The 17405-nt window shown below is 30.4% G+C and overlaps 2 protein-coding genes across 2 annotated transcripts; both read right to left on the bottom strand.

Moving 5' to 3' along the window:
• Window positions 1-909: 909 nt before the first annotated feature.
• On the bottom strand, window positions 910-2705 carry LOC110625542 (proline-rich protein 4). Its single transcript, XM_021771169.2, has 2 exons — window positions 2353-2705; window positions 910-2242 (listed from the first exon to the last, which is right to left on the bottom strand). The coding sequence occupies exons 1-2, from the start codon at window positions 2525-2527 to the stop codon at window positions 1140-1142; spliced, it is 1278 nt and encodes a 425-aa protein (XP_021626861.1). The 5' UTR covers window positions 2528-2705; the 3' UTR covers window positions 910-1139.
• A 4477-nt stretch (window positions 2706-7182) lies between these two features.
• Window positions 7183-12377, bottom strand: LOC110625462 (translocon-associated protein subunit alpha). Its single transcript, XM_021771060.2, has 8 exons — window positions 12213-12377; window positions 11430-11594; window positions 11267-11317; window positions 10995-11083; window positions 8618-8695; window positions 8287-8490; window positions 7763-7834; window positions 7183-7519 (listed from the first exon to the last, which is right to left on the bottom strand). Exons 1-8 carry the CDS (start codon window positions 12271-12273, stop codon window positions 7469-7471), a joined length of 771 nt encoding a protein of 256 aa, XP_021626752.1. The 5' UTR covers window positions 12274-12377; the 3' UTR covers window positions 7183-7468.
• Between the last annotated feature and the right edge of the window lie 5028 nt (window positions 12378-17405).

Raw genomic sequence — 17405 nt, 5'->3', positions numbered from 1 at the left:
TTTTTATAAATAAAATCTCAATACCAATATAATTGAAAAGCAGCTATCCTAATCTATATCTCTTCTCTTTTCTTATCTACTTTTTTTTTATTTAAAAAATTTATATTTAATTTTTGAGAGTTTAATTTCACTACTTAAATTTTTTAAACTATTTATAAGGTAAATTATTCACTAATTAACTTAATATATACGTAGATTTCATAAGAAACTAATCCATTTAATATTTAAAATTATTAAAATTATAATAATTAAATACAAATTAACCATTTATTAAAAAAATACTAAATTGATCACATATATTATTAATTTTGCTTTAAATTTATTAATTGTGTTTTAAATTTTTATGAATTGAAAAAATTAAACTTTAATAATTTATTATTTCGTGAAATTTAGAGCACAATTAACACCACTATTTAGTAAAAATAAAAAATAAATTTAATAATTCACAGTTATATTTTAAATTTAAAAAATCTTAAATATAAATTAAAATATTAAAATTAAATAATATTTTTAATATATAATAGTTTAGACAACTTATATTAAAAAATTCTAATTAATATTTAATGTGAGTAAATTAATTTAATTTATAAAATTTCATACATATGATATTTTTTTCTCTACTTAAAATTAAATTTTATTTTAAAAACTTTATGCATGTAAATAAATATTTTTTATAAATTAAGTGAAATTGAAGTCGTCACTAATAAGTATTTTTACAAATTAAATGTAATTAAAATTATCACTGCAAAAATAAAATTGAGTCGATTTAAATTTCTGCATTCTAGACATATATCAATAAATAAATTATTAATTAAAAAAATAATATATAGTCATACAAAAGATAATTGTTTCATATACTTTAACATAACAGAATTTTCTTTTTTAATTTCAAAGGAAATAATAGTAATATTAATTAAAGATAGTGATAGACATATAAACTAAAGATTTAACATTTACAAATGTAAGGAAAACCAATTGAACACACTGTCGAGGGACCTGAAAGCACGAAATTAACAATAACTCAAATGTCTTCCACTACAACGAAGATTTTATTTTTGGTACTGATTAAAGTTCACAGTTCACACTAGAGGCTCATAAATATATACCACCTTTTAGGAGTAGTAGATTAATAATGGAGCTTAATGAATCGGAGAAGATGGTGGCAATGGAGGCCATTTTCCGAACATGGGGTGGTGGAAAGGCTTCGGAGGAATCTTTGGGAAAGGAGGAAGCTTAGGAAGAGGAGGACATGGCTTCTTGTAAAATGGAGGGATCTTCGGGATAGGAGGGAGTGGCTTATAAAATATTGGTGGTGTTGGCTTGTAGATTGGAACTGGAGGAGGGTTATATATTGGTGGCTTTGGTTCAGGCTTGTACACTGGCACTGGAGGAGGCTCGTATACTGGTGGCTTTGGTTCAGGCTTGTAGACTGGCACTGGAGGAGGCTTGTATACTGGTGGCTTTGGTTCAGGCTTGTAGACTGGCACTGGAGGAGGCTTGTAAACTGGTGGTTTGGGCTTGTAGATTGGAACTGGAGGAGGCTTTGGTTTTGGCTTGTAGATGGGAATAGGAGGATGCTTAAAGATTGGTGGCTTCGGCTTGTAGATAGGAACAGGAGGAGGCTTGAAGATTGGTGGCTTTGGCTTGTAGATGGGAACAGGAGGAGGCTTAAAGACTGGTGGTTTTGGCTTGTAGATTGGGACAGGAGGAGGCTCGAAAACTGGTGGTTTAGGTGGAGGCTTATAAACTGGTACTGGTGGTGGGAGAGGCTTTGGAGGGAAGACCTTTGGTGGGAGTGGATGAAATATCTTAGGAGGTAGAGGAGGAAACACCTTAGGAGGGAATAGAAATGGATGACCATGGCCAAAGCTTTTCAATGGAGGAAGCTTCCATTTAGGCATTGGTGGTAATTTGGGTAGTGGTGGGTGCTTGAAGTGAGGCCACAAGAAAGCTGAAGTGCAAGTTACAGGAGAAACTTTCAGTTTCCCTGCAAGCCCAAATGTTTGTTTTCCGTTGCTTTTGGACTTAAAGATAATCTTGGAAGACTCTAGACCACTGTGAGTAGGGCATGGTGTGGCTGAAGCACTGTGAAGTTGAGCATAGCATTCTTCCTTTAATTTTCCTTCTTCTACAATATCATTAGGAAGGCTTACTTTGAACTTTCCTTCTTCGTCCAGCTCTCCAGTTCCTCTTGTTTTGAACTTCCCATTCTCTGGCTTGCAATCGATTGTCACTCGAAGCCCTGCACAAGCCGATAGTAAGCTTAAGAATTCGAGCCCAGTTATCATCCATGCCAGAGCTTATGATCCTAAAAGGAGCTGACATATAAGAAACAAATGAAAATGAACGTACCCGAAAGTGCCTGGCTGGTCTTAAAGTTGCTTGCTGCGCAGTCTGCACATTCTCCAATCCCAACAACTTCCACTGCGCTGCTCTTATCATCTTCACCAAAGCAAAACGTTGCGTAAAAGAGTAAAGATACATAGAAGCACAGAAGTGCTCCTCGAAAGAGGGGAAGAATCCGCATTGGGAACCACACCAGGGGGCTCCTCAAGATAAGAAAAATCAAGAACACCCAATAAAAAAAGAAAGCTAACTTATTAAAAGCTTAGAGCTTCTACTTTGTGTTGATCTGAGGCATGAAAGAGTGGAGGGTTTATTATATAATGAGGCAAAGGGGAAGTGAAGGCACACAACCGACACCCAATTAAGGGGATCACATGCTGCTGTGGTCATAGAGACCTCTGAGATAAGCTTAGTTTTAAGGGTTTGAAAATGAAAGTAACGTATGGATAGCAGCTGCTTCAAACCAAAGGTGGCATTACCTTTCATTCAATGAGCTTTCAACTGCACAAATCTAGATCTTTCTATGCTCTTCCCACCTGTTAAGCCTACTTACCAGCTGCTCATTAATTATTTTCCTTCATTCTACCATGAAATGCTCGTATTTGAGGCCTGAACAAATGTATACAAATATCGATTGCTCGGTTGCTTCTTCTTTTGGATTATTTATCATATATATCATTTACGTTCAGGTTAAGATTATAAAAGAATTAATACTTTTATGGTCCAACTTTTTAGTAGAGTGATTAGATATGAATATGATTTAATTGTAATTTCATTACTAAGCTATCTCGATTTGAATAAGATTTAATTGTAATTCGGAAATATCGGTAGTTAAAATTAAAAAAAAATTACTAAACTGTAAAATGAATATTTTTATATTAAAATTAAAAATATATATATATATATTTTATAGTTTTATCAATTTTTTATTTTAAAATTTATAATTTAATTTGTATTAAAATAATATTTTATAGCATCATATCGTTAATAAATAATAACTTTTAAATATAATCAGAAAATATTAATATATAAATTATATCACAATATAATATTTTAATATAAATTAAAATTATAAATCTTGAAAGTGAAAATGATGGAAATCATATAATATTTATTTTTAATTTTTTATTTAAAAATATTTAAAATTTTAATTAATAATTATATTTTATTTATTATTTCAATATTTTTTATAGTATTTAGAAATTTATATTACTTACAAGATGTTATTTTAATATAAATTGAATAAATAAAAATGGGTTAAATTATATGTTTTTTTTTAAACTTCCCCTAAAATTAATGTTAAGTTTCATGTTTTATTGCATTGTGTAGTTAGGTAAAAGGAGCTGTTCATGTGAAGCAGACAAGCTAAGATTGATGGGTTAATCGATCACGTCTGCAATCTGCATGCATGATTGATGAGCTTCACAACTTTTAGATCCCTCCACAAATTAATCTCTAAACCTATAAAATTCCAATGTTTGGAATTCACACATTACAACTTTGGCTGCTGCTTTGTTTCACACTAATTAAAGCAAAAGTCCAGCAGAGCTACATTCTAGGTCTAATTATAAGTCTGATAAATAGTTAATTAGAAATCAATAAGGTAAGTTCGAACCGTTGGATTTCATGAATGGCGTAAATATATTTATTAAAATATATATATTATTTTTTAATAAATTAATTTAATACAAAAATGATAAAATTACATATTATATATATATATATATATATATATAAAAATTCCAATTGCAAGAAAGCGACATATATGTAAAACTAAAATGGGAGGTTGTGAACTTGAGAAAATCAAATCAAGGTTAGTGATGTTGATTAGTATAAGAAATTAAGAGCGATTATTAAATGTGTTTTTGCTGTGTATGAGGATGCAATATCTAGACTAAATCTCTTATGTTTCATGTCTTTTTTAATAATAATAATAATAATAATAATAATAATAATAATAATAATAATAATAATAATAATAATAATATTAAAATTTTTTAAATAAATATCTCCATCCAACAACCTTCGAATGGTAATGGCTATAAATGTGTGAGATTTTTTAAATAAATCTCTTATGTTTCATGTCTTTATTCACAACTGTTACCTATTAATTATGATAAAATTTTATATATGATTTATTATAACCAGTTTTTATAATATAATTATTACATATATCACGATTATATTATAATTTTTTTATAATTATTAAATTTGTTTTATCGGTCGTTTATTTATAAAAATTAAAAAATATTTTATAAAATTTATTGGATAAAAATATTAGAAATAATTTAAAATTAAAATTAATAAATTTATTAAAATATTAAAATAATAAAACAACTTGTTTTTTAAAAAAAAAAAAACTTTTAAGAGGGTTTAAAATAATATATTTAAAAAATAATAATTTTGACTGCAGAAAAAAAAAAAAAGAAATTATAATAAATATAAAACAGCATGATTGTGGGATATTTAGTATAGTGTCGTGGAGATAGAGATAGAAGCAAAATTAAGAGACGCTATCATTACCATTATGACGCCGATAATACAGCCTTTTGGCAACTCCATTCATTAATTCATTTCCACAACCGATAAATTCTATTTTATCAAATAAAAAAATATTTATTACATTAATTAATTTTTTATTTTTTAATAATTATTAATTATTATATTATTTATTAATAAAATAGAAAAAATTGGACAACCATTAATACTTGTCATAATTAGTAAGATAGATATAATATAAACTTGATTGTCCTTATATTTATATTTATATTTATTTAAATATTTAATTTAATGATTGCGAAATTATTTTAGAGGAAAAAAGAAAGCCCTTTTTAGGCAATTTCCATGTATAATCATACACCAAATTGCGTGTCACAATGCATTTGATTTCAGAGGGAAATGGATAAATCTGAAAAAATTAACGTATTGATGTCATAAATTTTATTCTATTATAACTCTGTCACTAATTTAATTAAAATAAATTATTCAAAATTAAATAATATTTAGACAGTTCAGAATAATATATGTGCAATAAAATAAATTACTTTAATTTTCACACTATTTTTTTATGTAGAATTACTCACTACAAGTGAACGGGACTTTTCCGACGAAAAATTTCGTCGCTGAAGTTTTTTCTGCGACGTCGCAAAAAGCTTTTGCAATGGATTGGCAATGGTTCTAATCTCGTTCGTGATGTTTTAAGAATTTCTGACAAAATCGATATTCAATGATAAGAGTAGTGATGGAATTCTGATGGAATGCTAAACTTAGCGAAGGTGAAGTTGTGCTGCAAATCCCTAGATAAATGATGAAATTATCACAAATAAATTTTGTTGCTAATATCTAGTAATTTGCACTAAATAATGCTATTCCACCAGAAATCCATCACAAATGATTAAAAAAAAAAAGTATGAATATTCCCTTTATTTTTATACATTTGCCACTTTATTCTTATAAGATTATCAATATAATATCCAATAATAATATTGTCAACAAAAAAAAATAAATTCATATAATTATCTTTATGTTATGTTTAAATAGAAGGATCCATACAAAATATGATGTTAGTGAATAGTTTTTAATTTTACATTTGATAATTTTTTTGGGTGAAGAGTCTGTTGTCATTAAATATAAATATAGACACAAGTTTCTTTCGCACTTCCAATATCTCAACTTTTATTATGACTTGCTTTCCATTTGCTAATTAATTGTAAGGCAAGACAATTATCCTTGTTAAGCAGATGCACTCAAGAAATGAGATAAGTGCAGGTTATGTCCTTGTATAATTTTCCTACTAAATATAACGCAATATCATTTTATTATTGCAATATAATAGATTAAAAATAATATTAATATTAATTTTAATCACTCATTTAATTCTTGCATCACTACTAAATTTTTAAAAAATTTACTAATTTATCTTTATTTTAATAGTTTTATTGTCAACTAAATAATTGAATTTTATCAAATACAAAAATTCTAATTAATAATTAATAATAAAAATAAACTGGTAAACTTCAACAAAATCTAAGGACATAATATTGATTCTCTCTTTTTTTTTAATGTAATTTTTTTCGTTAAAATAATTAACCTCTTTCATCTATCATATTTTCAAATTTGAAAATAATAAAAAATTAATTAGATTAAATTATTATTAATTTTCAATTTTAAACAGAAGAACAAAAACATTTTTTTACTAGTTTGGTCTAAAATAAAAATAGTAGAATGACAATTAAATTAACATCTCAACTCTTGTTACCTCTAAGGATTGGCTAATAACAGTTCAAAATAACATTTGCAACAAAAACTTATAATATGATTATTACAGCTTGAGAAAATTAAAAAGGGAGAGATGGTGATTACAAAACTGACTACTAAATTCAAAAAGCTATAAATTCGGCAGACGCATATCCTCGACAGAGTGTTTGGTTGCTTTCACTTCCCCAAGAAAGCTACGGTGCTTTGGTTTGTTATCCAGTGTCGACCATTCTATTAAAAATTTCATCTACTTCAACGAAAGCAAGTGTAACATGTCATGTCTACTTTTAACATGTATTAGGACCAAAACCAGATTAAAGCCTTTTTGGTGGTGGTGTTAGAACTGGTGAGAAAAACACTTCCTTCAAAAAATATTAAAAAATAATTTAAAATATTATTTGACATAATTTAATTATAAAAACACCAAAATATCAAAAAAGCACTTTTGGAAACATCAAACTCAATGTCAAACGCTCCCCTTAAAACTATTCCTACGTTGTAGCAAACCATAAAAATTAAAAATTAAAAATTAAAAAAAAAAAAAAAAAAGCAAAGTCAGCACATCAAATGAGAAATATATGCAGGTTCAAGAAAATCGTGGCCTTCTTCCTAACTTAAATGGGATTTAGTAATCCTCAACGAGGCTCAACATTCAAAATTCCCGATTCATAAAAAGAATTAAATAAAAAAAAAAAAACAAATTCTTTCACATGCTACAACACCCAAACGTTACTTTCTATCTGGACTAAATTTCAGTAACTTAAATAGATCAACTTATGAATTCTCTTAGAACCTCCATTTGCCTACGCGGGAGTTACAAGTCTGTGCAGTGGCTTGTGTGCAGCTGAGTAGGCCACCAACATATCTACTTCTTTTTCTTTGATTTGCTGGATATTGATTGAGTGTATGCAGTTCCCTAAACATCCAAAAAACAAAAAAGTTGAAAAGCAATTCATTAATCTTTCCTCCTGGATTCAGATCAACTATTGGCTCAAACTGAAGCTAGTTGTATTGAGTGTATTCATAGAAGAGGAGAAGATTTGGGTGGGGGGTTGCATCGCAAATTGAGAGAGCGCATAAAAGCACCGAGAAGCAAAGAACGTAATGATTCTAACCCACGACTCAAAAGTAAGCATGATCAAAATGGAGACCCACAAACCTGAAGCCATTCATCCATTGAGGCATCCCTTGTCCCAGTTCCAATTTCCACCTTTGGAGCCCGCTTTGTTTTCTAACCAAAAGAAAGTAGTGAGTTAGAGGATATCCATGAAGCAAAAAAGGGTAAAAATAAAAATATAAAGAGCATTTATATATGTGGATGAAGATAGCATAACCAAACACAGGCCCACTAAACGAGTCCATCTAAATGATACAACACCTTTTACTATATATTAAAATAACCTTCTCATGATACAAACAACATCATTATAATCAATCCAAACCATGACTTAAAATCTTAGATAATATCAGAAACATTAAAGCAATTATGGCATCAAAGTTCATCTGTATCTTCTTCCACATTTTTCCATTTAACATGTGTTCCAAGGCTTTGCTGCATTGGTTTTGGACTTGGCCTACTGGTCTTGGATTAATTGGGACATGCAATGGTTTTTTTCCCTGGTTATCTTGGATAATATTATTGCTGGCTTATCAGAAAAAGAAATGTGGCATCTGGCCAAGTACCTTAGAAAGGTTCTGTATTTGACCATGAATCCATAGGCCAAGCAGTACAAGAAGTGCAACTCCAAGTGTAACCAGAAAAACTGACTCAACGCTGAGGAAGCCACCAGACTCGACAACTTCAATGGTACCATTGTAGAAGGTGCTCTGGTATGGATGCTGGTCGATCTCATAGAAAATGGTGCCCACAAGATCAAAGTTTCCAGGCTGCATAAAAAATAAGAAAAAGAAAAATATAAGTTCAACTATTTCTCTATAATTCAGTTATGATGTAGAAAAAAAAAATTGAATGTACATAAAAATGAACCGTAAAACCCTCAAGTAGAACATGTACCTGCAAGTACTTGCTGACAGCAAAAACATATGGGAAAGTTGCTTGTGTTGAGGCAGGAACAGTTGCATTGTTGAAGGGCTGCAGTTAAACAACAGTAAACAAAATAGAAACTATGAATCACCTGTATCATATAAAGGCTAGAAAGCAGTGTTTATGCTAATCTTTGAGGCAAATAAAAGGATATACACATTAACAACTTTCAATTCTGAGGAACAATAGAAAAGATGTGTGATGCACCAGAAAATAAATCTTTAATATAATGACTATAAAATATAGTAACTGGTGCATAATGATGGTTTGCGAGATAGGTGTAGCATTCATATCCAAACAGCAGTATAAGTAGCCTTCCCAAATAGCAATCATGCAGATAAACTCCATGTTATAAGCACAAGATAGACATGAAAAGGAAGAGGTGCCCTTTTTCTACATATACAATCAAATGAACAATACAAGAAAAGAAATGGATTCTCCTGCTGGTCAGAAAGGAAAGCGAAAATGGGGAGATAGAGAAGAGGAGATTAAAATGCACCCAAACATTTGGCCTGTGACATTGATAGCCTCAATTGAACCATGAGACTCCTTGAAGATAATTGTAAAATTGTTAAAAAGGCCAAACTGAGCCAACATTATTGAGTACAAACAAAGCAAAAATCTTTCTACTTTTTTGCACACTAGCTTGAAGATTGCTGATGCAAGGCAAAAAATAAAAATTGAATAGAACTTACATATTCTGCTGTATTATACAATTCTTTTAAACTTCGATATTTACAATTAACCACAGAACAATGACATGGATGTAGTCATAGAGAACTGGCAAGTAACTCATTCCTTTTATAATACATATACTTATTCATGGACCACAATTGAACATTTCAAATTGCCAACAGATGGAAAACAAATTAATATGAATATGCTTGCAGATCCAAAGAAAACAAATACGGATAATTCAGTACATACAACGGAAATTATAAAACAGAGTATAATCAACTTGACAATGTCTTCATTCCCAGCCATAGTTGTCAAATTGATTCGAAATAATATTTTTTGAATCAAGACTCAATAACTAAATCATAATATTGGTACAACCTTAGAAAAATCAATTGACAATATATATAAACATCTATATACATTTCCTGTTAACTATATCATATAATATTAAAAATTTAATTGTAATTAATGCATAATACACAAATCATGTACTATAATGATTTTGTCATGGCCATGCTCAAAGTTTCAAACTAGCAAGTTAAAATTTCAAAAACAGAAATAACTAGAAGTATCTTGGGACAACTTTCAGGAAAAAAAAAAGTATCTCAGGACATATGCCCCTTCTTTTTTCACTAATTTGTTGTTCTTCTCTAGGACCCTGTCTTTTTCCCCCTTCTTTCTCTAAATTTGGCCATTTGTTCCACTTTTCTTTCAAAAGCTATGAATCTATCGATTCCTAATGGCTCTCATCATTAGCCTTCAATTCATGTGATTCTTGTCCAATTCATGGCTACTTGCGATTCACCTATCAGTTTATATCATTAGGATAGCGAATCGATATGAACCGTACTATCATATATTCAATAACATGGTCCCAACCTACACTAAACAAGGTACACAAAACAAACCCTTATTATTTGCAAGGAACATTTTTAAGAGCTATTAATATTCCATTTGGTTCAACACCTGCAATTATGAGAAATAGCATAGTAGAAGTTCCTCTGGCTCCTTGGGCAATAGAAAGCAAACAAAAAAGTACTGGGGAAAGCAAACAGGTGCATATTTGATGTAGAAGCACTCATACAAGTCATCACAATGCTAAAGAAGATTTATTGTCAGCAGGGACAAAAAAATCGGTAAATGATAAATTTTGGGCATTCCTACAAATACAATAGTTTCCTCCACCACATTCTTCATTAAGGGAAGAGATTCTCTCCATCCACCAACTAGGCCCTGCTCTTGCCCCATCCCATATTTCAGAAATGGATGTTATCACTTGTTAAACTGGATCTTATCTTTGATCTTAGCCTCTAGTTTAAGGATTCTATGTTCATAATATATGATAACTTCAAAAAAAAACTAGCACTTAGCTCAATGTGCACTCTGTGTTGAAAAGTAACTAGAAAAAGATATTGTTGTATAGTGAAGCATTCTGAGCCACATATACATGTGCGTGCATGCATGAATGTGATTGTGTATGAGATGATAAGAAGAGGGGAAGAAGAGAGGTGAGATTCCCCCCATCTCCATTCTCCAACAAAATGAGATGGACCAGACACAGAGAAGTGCAAACAATCATAGCTACTCATATAATAAATGGAAGTGGAAGATGACAGTTAGATCATGTAATTTGGATTATGCTTGCAAAAATCTACAACTCTACACTAACCTGAGCAGTGAGATTTTGGACCAGCATACGATGATCAAAAGGAAGATGAACACTGGCCTTAATTGCAATTACATTTATGCTTGACTCGCCTGCAAACCCAGCAAATGAGGCATGTCAGCAAATTTCTATCTATAGAATGAAATAACAGCAAAACAAAAGGATAGCATTTTCACCCAGATTAGAATTAGCATCAATCCTATAAGGTAGACAAAAATCATAACCTAGTATTTGGCTTTCATTGCAAGAGTAATCTGATAACAAGTTCAACATACCGTCATTTTTTAGTCCAACAAGTAATTCAGCCTCTTCACCAGCTGGCACCACTGAAACAAAATAAATAAAACAGAATTAGTGCCCATCTTACGGGAAATTCGTTCTTAAATCATAATGGCGAAAAAAAACAAATATTGATGAGAAGTTAGATGAAATTCCTACAGCGTGCACTGTTTTTGGGGAAAACACAGACTGTATCAACTCCAGGAGCAGGGCTATAACTTCCATCACCAAAATACTGGGTATCTTCACCAACAATCCCAAGATCACTGACTTCTTCAGCAGCCTCCATGACTTCCTCTTCAGAATCTGACTGACAATGAGACACTGCAAAAAGAAAGAACTGCCAAGTTAGATGAAGTTGATTAGATACATAAAACCTAAGGAAAATAAATTCTAATGGCAGTTTCCATTAGAAAATCTCTATTAAACTGAGAAACTTGCATGGAATAGGGGGAAAAATCGAATCAAACACAATATCAATCCTATCCACATTTATAACCCTCAAAGCTCCCATTACTTAAATGATGTTAGATCAGTGGCACAGCCATTCCTTTGATTATAAATTTGTTTTTCTTTCTCGTAGCACAACATAAAGATCAATTTCCTTTTTGAAAAGGGAATATGATAAATCACTTCTCCTGCCCCCTTTTCACAGACAAAGAGAATATCAAGTTAAATTTCAATTTCAAAAAACCAAAGTACCAGCAAAATCCCACAAATCAAAATTTCGCTTGTTCGAATATTCCAATACTTGCAAAACAGCAATTCAAAGCCGAAACCCCAAAAGAAACACCACCACAAATCCAATCAGGTTCCATTTCCAAAGAGCAATTCTATCGTAACATAACCGCATAAACATACATGTTCTATCTATCAAGAGTCAATCATCCACAAAAAGTAGGTGTAAGTACAGATCTAGATCTAAAATTGGAAAGAATATACCTTGCAAAAGAGGAGACGCGACCAGGAGGAAAGCGAAAAAGAAAACCCTAATATTGTTCATCGTCGCCTTGTGGAAGGCAGCTTTGCCGGTAATGGTAGAGACAACACGAATCCAATTACAGAGACTAGAATTTGGCCCTCACAGAAATAAATATAAATATATGAGATAATAATAAGGGAGATGGACTTCTATTCGTTAAATAAAACTTAAATGACGTCAAAACGGTGGCGTCTTCCTCGTAACTTTGTAGGAAACAAATTTTGTGAGAGTTTGTAACATACTTTTACAAAATATATTTAAATTTATTACTGTTAGCTAAATTTTTATTTAATATTAAAATAAATTTAAAATAAAATTGTAATAGTGTGAATATATTGCCAACTAAAGCCTAGTTTTAATACATCACAATTTATATAATATACTTTCTCATTTTTAAATATAAAATTACAAATTAAAATTTTATTTAGCTTAACTTATAAGTATTTATATATATATTTTTTTTAAATTGTTAGCACTTAAAAACTATTTTAAGCTTATAAATATTTAAAATTTTATTTAATTAAAATATTTATAAGTGATTAATAAATAATCTTGACCCACAGTTAAATATATAAAATAATAGAGGGAGTTTATAGGAATTTTTAAATGTCTTAATATATTTTAGTTATTTACAATTGAATTTAAAATTTAAAGTGCATAATAATTTTATTATTTAAATTAATTTAAAATTAAGAATTTAAATTTTAGATATACATAAGTACTAAAACATAAAGTTTTAACATAAGTTTATTAAAATAATATACTTAAAATTAAATAATTATAAAAATGTAAATGATAATTTTGATATTATAAAATTATTAGATAATATGAAGTTTTTTTAATTATTAACAAATATACTTAAATTTTAAATTAAAGATTAAATAATTATGGAAAAAATATAAATAATTTGATAATATGAAATTATTAGATAACATGTTGTTGTTTTAATTATGAATAATTATACTTAAATCTTAAAGTAAAAAAAATAGCATTTATTATAAATGAATATTTGAATCTTAGTATATGATAATTAAAAACATAAAAATTGAGATAAGATTAATAAAATAAATTTAGTTTTATAATTTTAAATTATTAGATCATAAATTTAAATTTTAAAAAATATTGTAGAATAATAAATCATGAGGTAATCAGTTTTATGGTAATGACAATTCAATTTTAATAAAAATATTAAAATATTAAAATAATTATTATAAATAACAATTATTAAATTAATAGAATAAGTAATATATATATTGTTAATAATGATATTTAAATTTTAAAGGGGATAACAAAAGATTTTATTATTTTTATTTCAAATTTAAAATTATGAAGTAAAAATCTTTATTTTAATATAATGGATTTTCTATTTAATTTTAAACTCTATACTCTGTGATGAATATAATTTGGTTCTAGTTTTTTTTTTTTTTAAGCTTAAATCCGATTACAGGTTTACTTTTATGTTTGAGATATAAAAAAAAGTTTGATTTTTGTGGTTGGATTAAAAGGCTACTTATAATAATAATAATAATAATTAGTATTATTATTATTATTGTATTAATCTTAATTATAACTTATGTATTAAATGAAAAAATAGTAAATTTGTTTTTTAAAAAAAAAGTGTAATTTGTTTTGTACGATATGTAAACTTATACATATCGTATGTATGTATACAATTTATTAGTATACAAGTATTAACCCAATTAATTAAAAAATAAAATTTAGAATATTTAAAAATATAAAAAGTAGAATTCGAAAGTCAATATATAATAATAAAATAAATTAATGAATTAATAAAATAAATAAATAAATAAAATTTATTATTTATAGTCTATTTTTTTCATCCTCATATCAAATGAAAAAATTATGTGATAAAAAAATGAAAGAGTGCATGGTATCCTATAATTTAATACATTATGTAAATTTATATAATTATTAATATACAAATACAAAATATTAATCTAATTAATTAAAAATAATAATTTAGAATATATAAAACTATTAAAAATATAAAACATTAGCGTCTTAGAATCAAGATATAATAATGGAGAATCAATAGATAAAAATAAAATAAAATAAAATCATAATTTATTATATACACCGTGATTGTAAAAAAATATATAAAATTTTATTTATGATATTAAAGAATTATTTAGATAATGATATGCCTGAAATCCAATTGGGTGTCCACGTGATGACACCTGGACGTAGATTCAATCCAATGAGTTGATTATCGATTTGTGATTGGATTCGTGAGATCCCTCCATACTTGAGTTTCAGGAGGGAGATTTGTAAGATATGAAAAAACGATAAAAGATCCACCAAGGATGTCTTGGTGAAGAACTTCCAACGCTCAAGTTAGATCGAGAATTATCTGAGATTTATTAATTATGAAGAAAAAATAAAATAAATAATAACCAAGTATTCAAAGGAATTCTCCAGAGGACATGTATTTTAAGGGTTCTTCCATGAGTGCATCAGAAAGAATAAGATTCTTCCGCCAATGTGTGATTTATGGAGGATAACTTTTGGTGAGTTGGTCTTTTTAAGGGAGAGAGAGAAAGCTTCTCAGAGTCCCTTGTTTTGGATGGGATCAGTGACATATATATTAGTTTAATCACTTTAAGGGCATTCAATGTCAAATTCCATTAGATCAGGCATGGGTTGCCTTTGACTAGTATGTTTGGTGACTAATAAATCGGTGCAAGTTCAACCCATACTCTGTCTACCGTGTACATCATGTTAGTTAGTCTTTCCACATGCTCATTTAATACTTCGGAGGAGACTAGAGAGGTCGTCCATTATGTAGAAGGTTGTTGTCTCATCTCATCTTGATTTTATCAGGTCATACTTCGTCTGCATGGTCTTTATAGAGGTTGGTAATCTCTGTATTAAGTTCCTGTGGATGGCATGAGTACTAGAGAGACTGGTCTGTTCGTTCTGGGTGTTGGGAAAGTCAGAGGAGCTAAAGGCTTGATTCTCTCAAATTATGTGTACACGTGTCACGATCTCGGTGGGCCTTACTTTTTGCACATTATCAAATGCCCTTTTGCTTCTTCGAGAGTTATTTATGATGGTTGAAAAAGTGAATTTATTTCTTTTGAGCCATTGCGGAGAGTTCTTGATGCCTTTTCTTTCAAAAAACACATCCTAGTTGTTATCGATTCTCGAAAAGGTGCTATTAAATGAAGGATATAATCAGTGGGGAGTTTCCAAAGAATCGCTGCCTGAGATCATTTTTAGGGATTTTGAATTTTAAATTTTGTCTTATAAAAACCTTCATTGACGCTCTAAACCACTTATTCTTTCCTTCCTGCTTCAAACTCCCTCCTTCCTCTGTTCTTCCTTTGAGAAACTTCTTACTTCAGGTACATCTCCTTTTTTCATGACTCCCTTAGGATTTCCCCCTATAGAGGGTTTGCAGTCTAATGTTACTCCAAACAATCTATGAAGAGCCATTCCTGAAGAATTGCTTCGTACGAAGTCTTATCAGATCAGGGCTCCACATTCCTTCGAGAGAATTGCTTTATTCATTTCTCCTTCTCCTCCTTCTGGGCTAGTTGATGCCCAATACAACAAAAAGCTAGTCTTCTTCTTGAAGTAATTCGACTATGACTTGTTTTTTTCCCTTTTCTCATTTCTTTATTGATATCTTTCAGTTCTACCTTGTGTCTCCTCAGATGTTGACCCCCAACTCTATTTTATTTATGCACGCCTTTGAAGCGGTGCGCTGAGGATGGAGATTTAGACCATCTGTGAACCTCTTTAATTCTCCCTTCAAGATTCTCAAATCAAATAATGGGTTTTGGAACTCCAATGGCTGCATAAGTTTGTCTATTTTCACAGGCCATAAGGATTTTATCTGTCATTGGATTAAGAGCTTTTTGTTGTCCGTTTGAGGGGAGAGTGGAGTTGGGGTTTCACCTTATATTGGGAGGATGTTGATTTTGCATGTAATATTTTCCCCTATTTATCTAAATGGGAGCAACTGTATTTTACTCGTTTGACTTTTTTTTTCTTGTAAGTATGACGTTTTTAATTGTCTGTAACTTCCTCTCAGGGGTGATTGTTATGCCGCTAGTTTATATTAACTGATTTATTTCATTTTGTTTGCATCTCCCTTTCTTGACTAAAATTTTCATTTTTATGGTTTGCAGCCTCTAAGGTTCCAATGGGTGAGACTACAATGCCCCAAAAATTTCACATTGTCTAGGGACTTCATCAAACAGGCTGTTGAGTAGTTTACTGTCCGAAAAACCATGGAGGACGTTTACGATGCCCTTGGTCTTGATCCTCATCAAGAGGTGAATGCATGACCTGTGGCAATCATGGGACTTCCCCTAATTATAGCTACTGAGGAGAATATTATGGAAACTGCGAAGGAGATAGGCGCTGGAAAAATAGTTAAAGCAAGGGGTGTCCACTAGGCATCTCATGAAGAGGATAACTCTTGTGGCCCCCTTGATGCCCCTATTATCCATGTTCTCCCATCTGACCCCTCGTCAAAAGGAGAGGATGAGGCTTTAGGTGGCCTAGTGAGGAAGACTCCTCAGGCCGCTTCTCAAAGGTTTGACCTTTTGCTGCCTCAGAAGAAAAGAAGGCTGGTTAAAGGGTCTCAGCTGCCTAAGTCTCCAGGCAGGGGAGTCCCTTCTAGTGGTCGTGCAAAAAGAACCCCTGACATGGTAAAGGGAGATAAGGGGAGCTTGTTTACCGCCATCAGCACAAAGCTGCCTCAAGCTCTAATTCCCCATGAGTCGAGGATTGCTTACACTCCGAACTAGGATTCGACTCCTACTTCTATTGCGAAGCTTCTCTGCAATCATGTTTTTTGGTCTTCTCCTAATATCAATGATCCTCGATTCTTGGGGACTGTTTTTTATCTGGTTAAAATTAGTGTACAACCATAGGCTAGCAACTCAAGGCCTATTGAAGAGCTTTTTACTGACTCTAAAAGATAAGCCCTCTTGGCACCTTCTCTATTTACTTGTTTTACCGACTTCTGTTGTCTTTACTATGTTAAATGCTTGTTTGTGCATGTAAGTCCTTAGTGCCCTTATCGAGTTAGAGAAGAAAATGAAAGGTGCTCAAGGGGCTGCCCGTGCTGAAATTGAGAGAGTTAAGCAAAAGGAGGCTACTTGTGTTTTCACTTTAAAAAG

This window comes from Manihot esculenta, chromosome 11 (genome assembly GCF_001659605.2).
Source record: "Manihot esculenta cultivar AM560-2 chromosome 11, M.esculenta_v8, whole genome shotgun sequence".
NCBI classification, from domain to species: domain Eukaryota; kingdom Viridiplantae; phylum Streptophyta; class Magnoliopsida; order Malpighiales; family Euphorbiaceae; genus Manihot; species Manihot esculenta.
The sequence above is the reverse complement of the archived record's forward strand: the minus strand, read 5'-3'. Positions and strand labels throughout refer to the sequence as shown.

Bases quoted from the DNA above. Each gene is read 5' to 3' on its own strand.
- LOC110625542 (XM_021771169.2), bottom strand. From the start codon at position 2,527: ATGCGGATTCTTCCCCTCTTTCGAGGAGCACTTCTGTGCTTCTATGTA. The intron at 2,243-2,352 runs GTACGTTCATTT...CGGCTTGTGCAG, and splicing joins GACCAGCCAGGCACTTTCGG to GGCTTCGAGTGACAATCGAT.
- LOC110625462 (XM_021771060.2), bottom strand. From the start codon at position 12,273: ATGAACAATATTAGGGTTTTCTTTTTCGCTTTCCTCCTGGTCGCGTCT. The intron at 11,084-11,266 runs GTATGTTGAACT...CTGGGTTTGCAG, and splicing joins TGTTGGACTAAAAAATGACG to GCGAGTCAAGCATAAATGTA. The intron at 7,835-8,286 runs GTACTTGGCCAG...TCTTTTGGTTAG, and splicing joins AAATACAGAACCTTTCTAAG to AAAACAAAGCGGGCTCCAAA.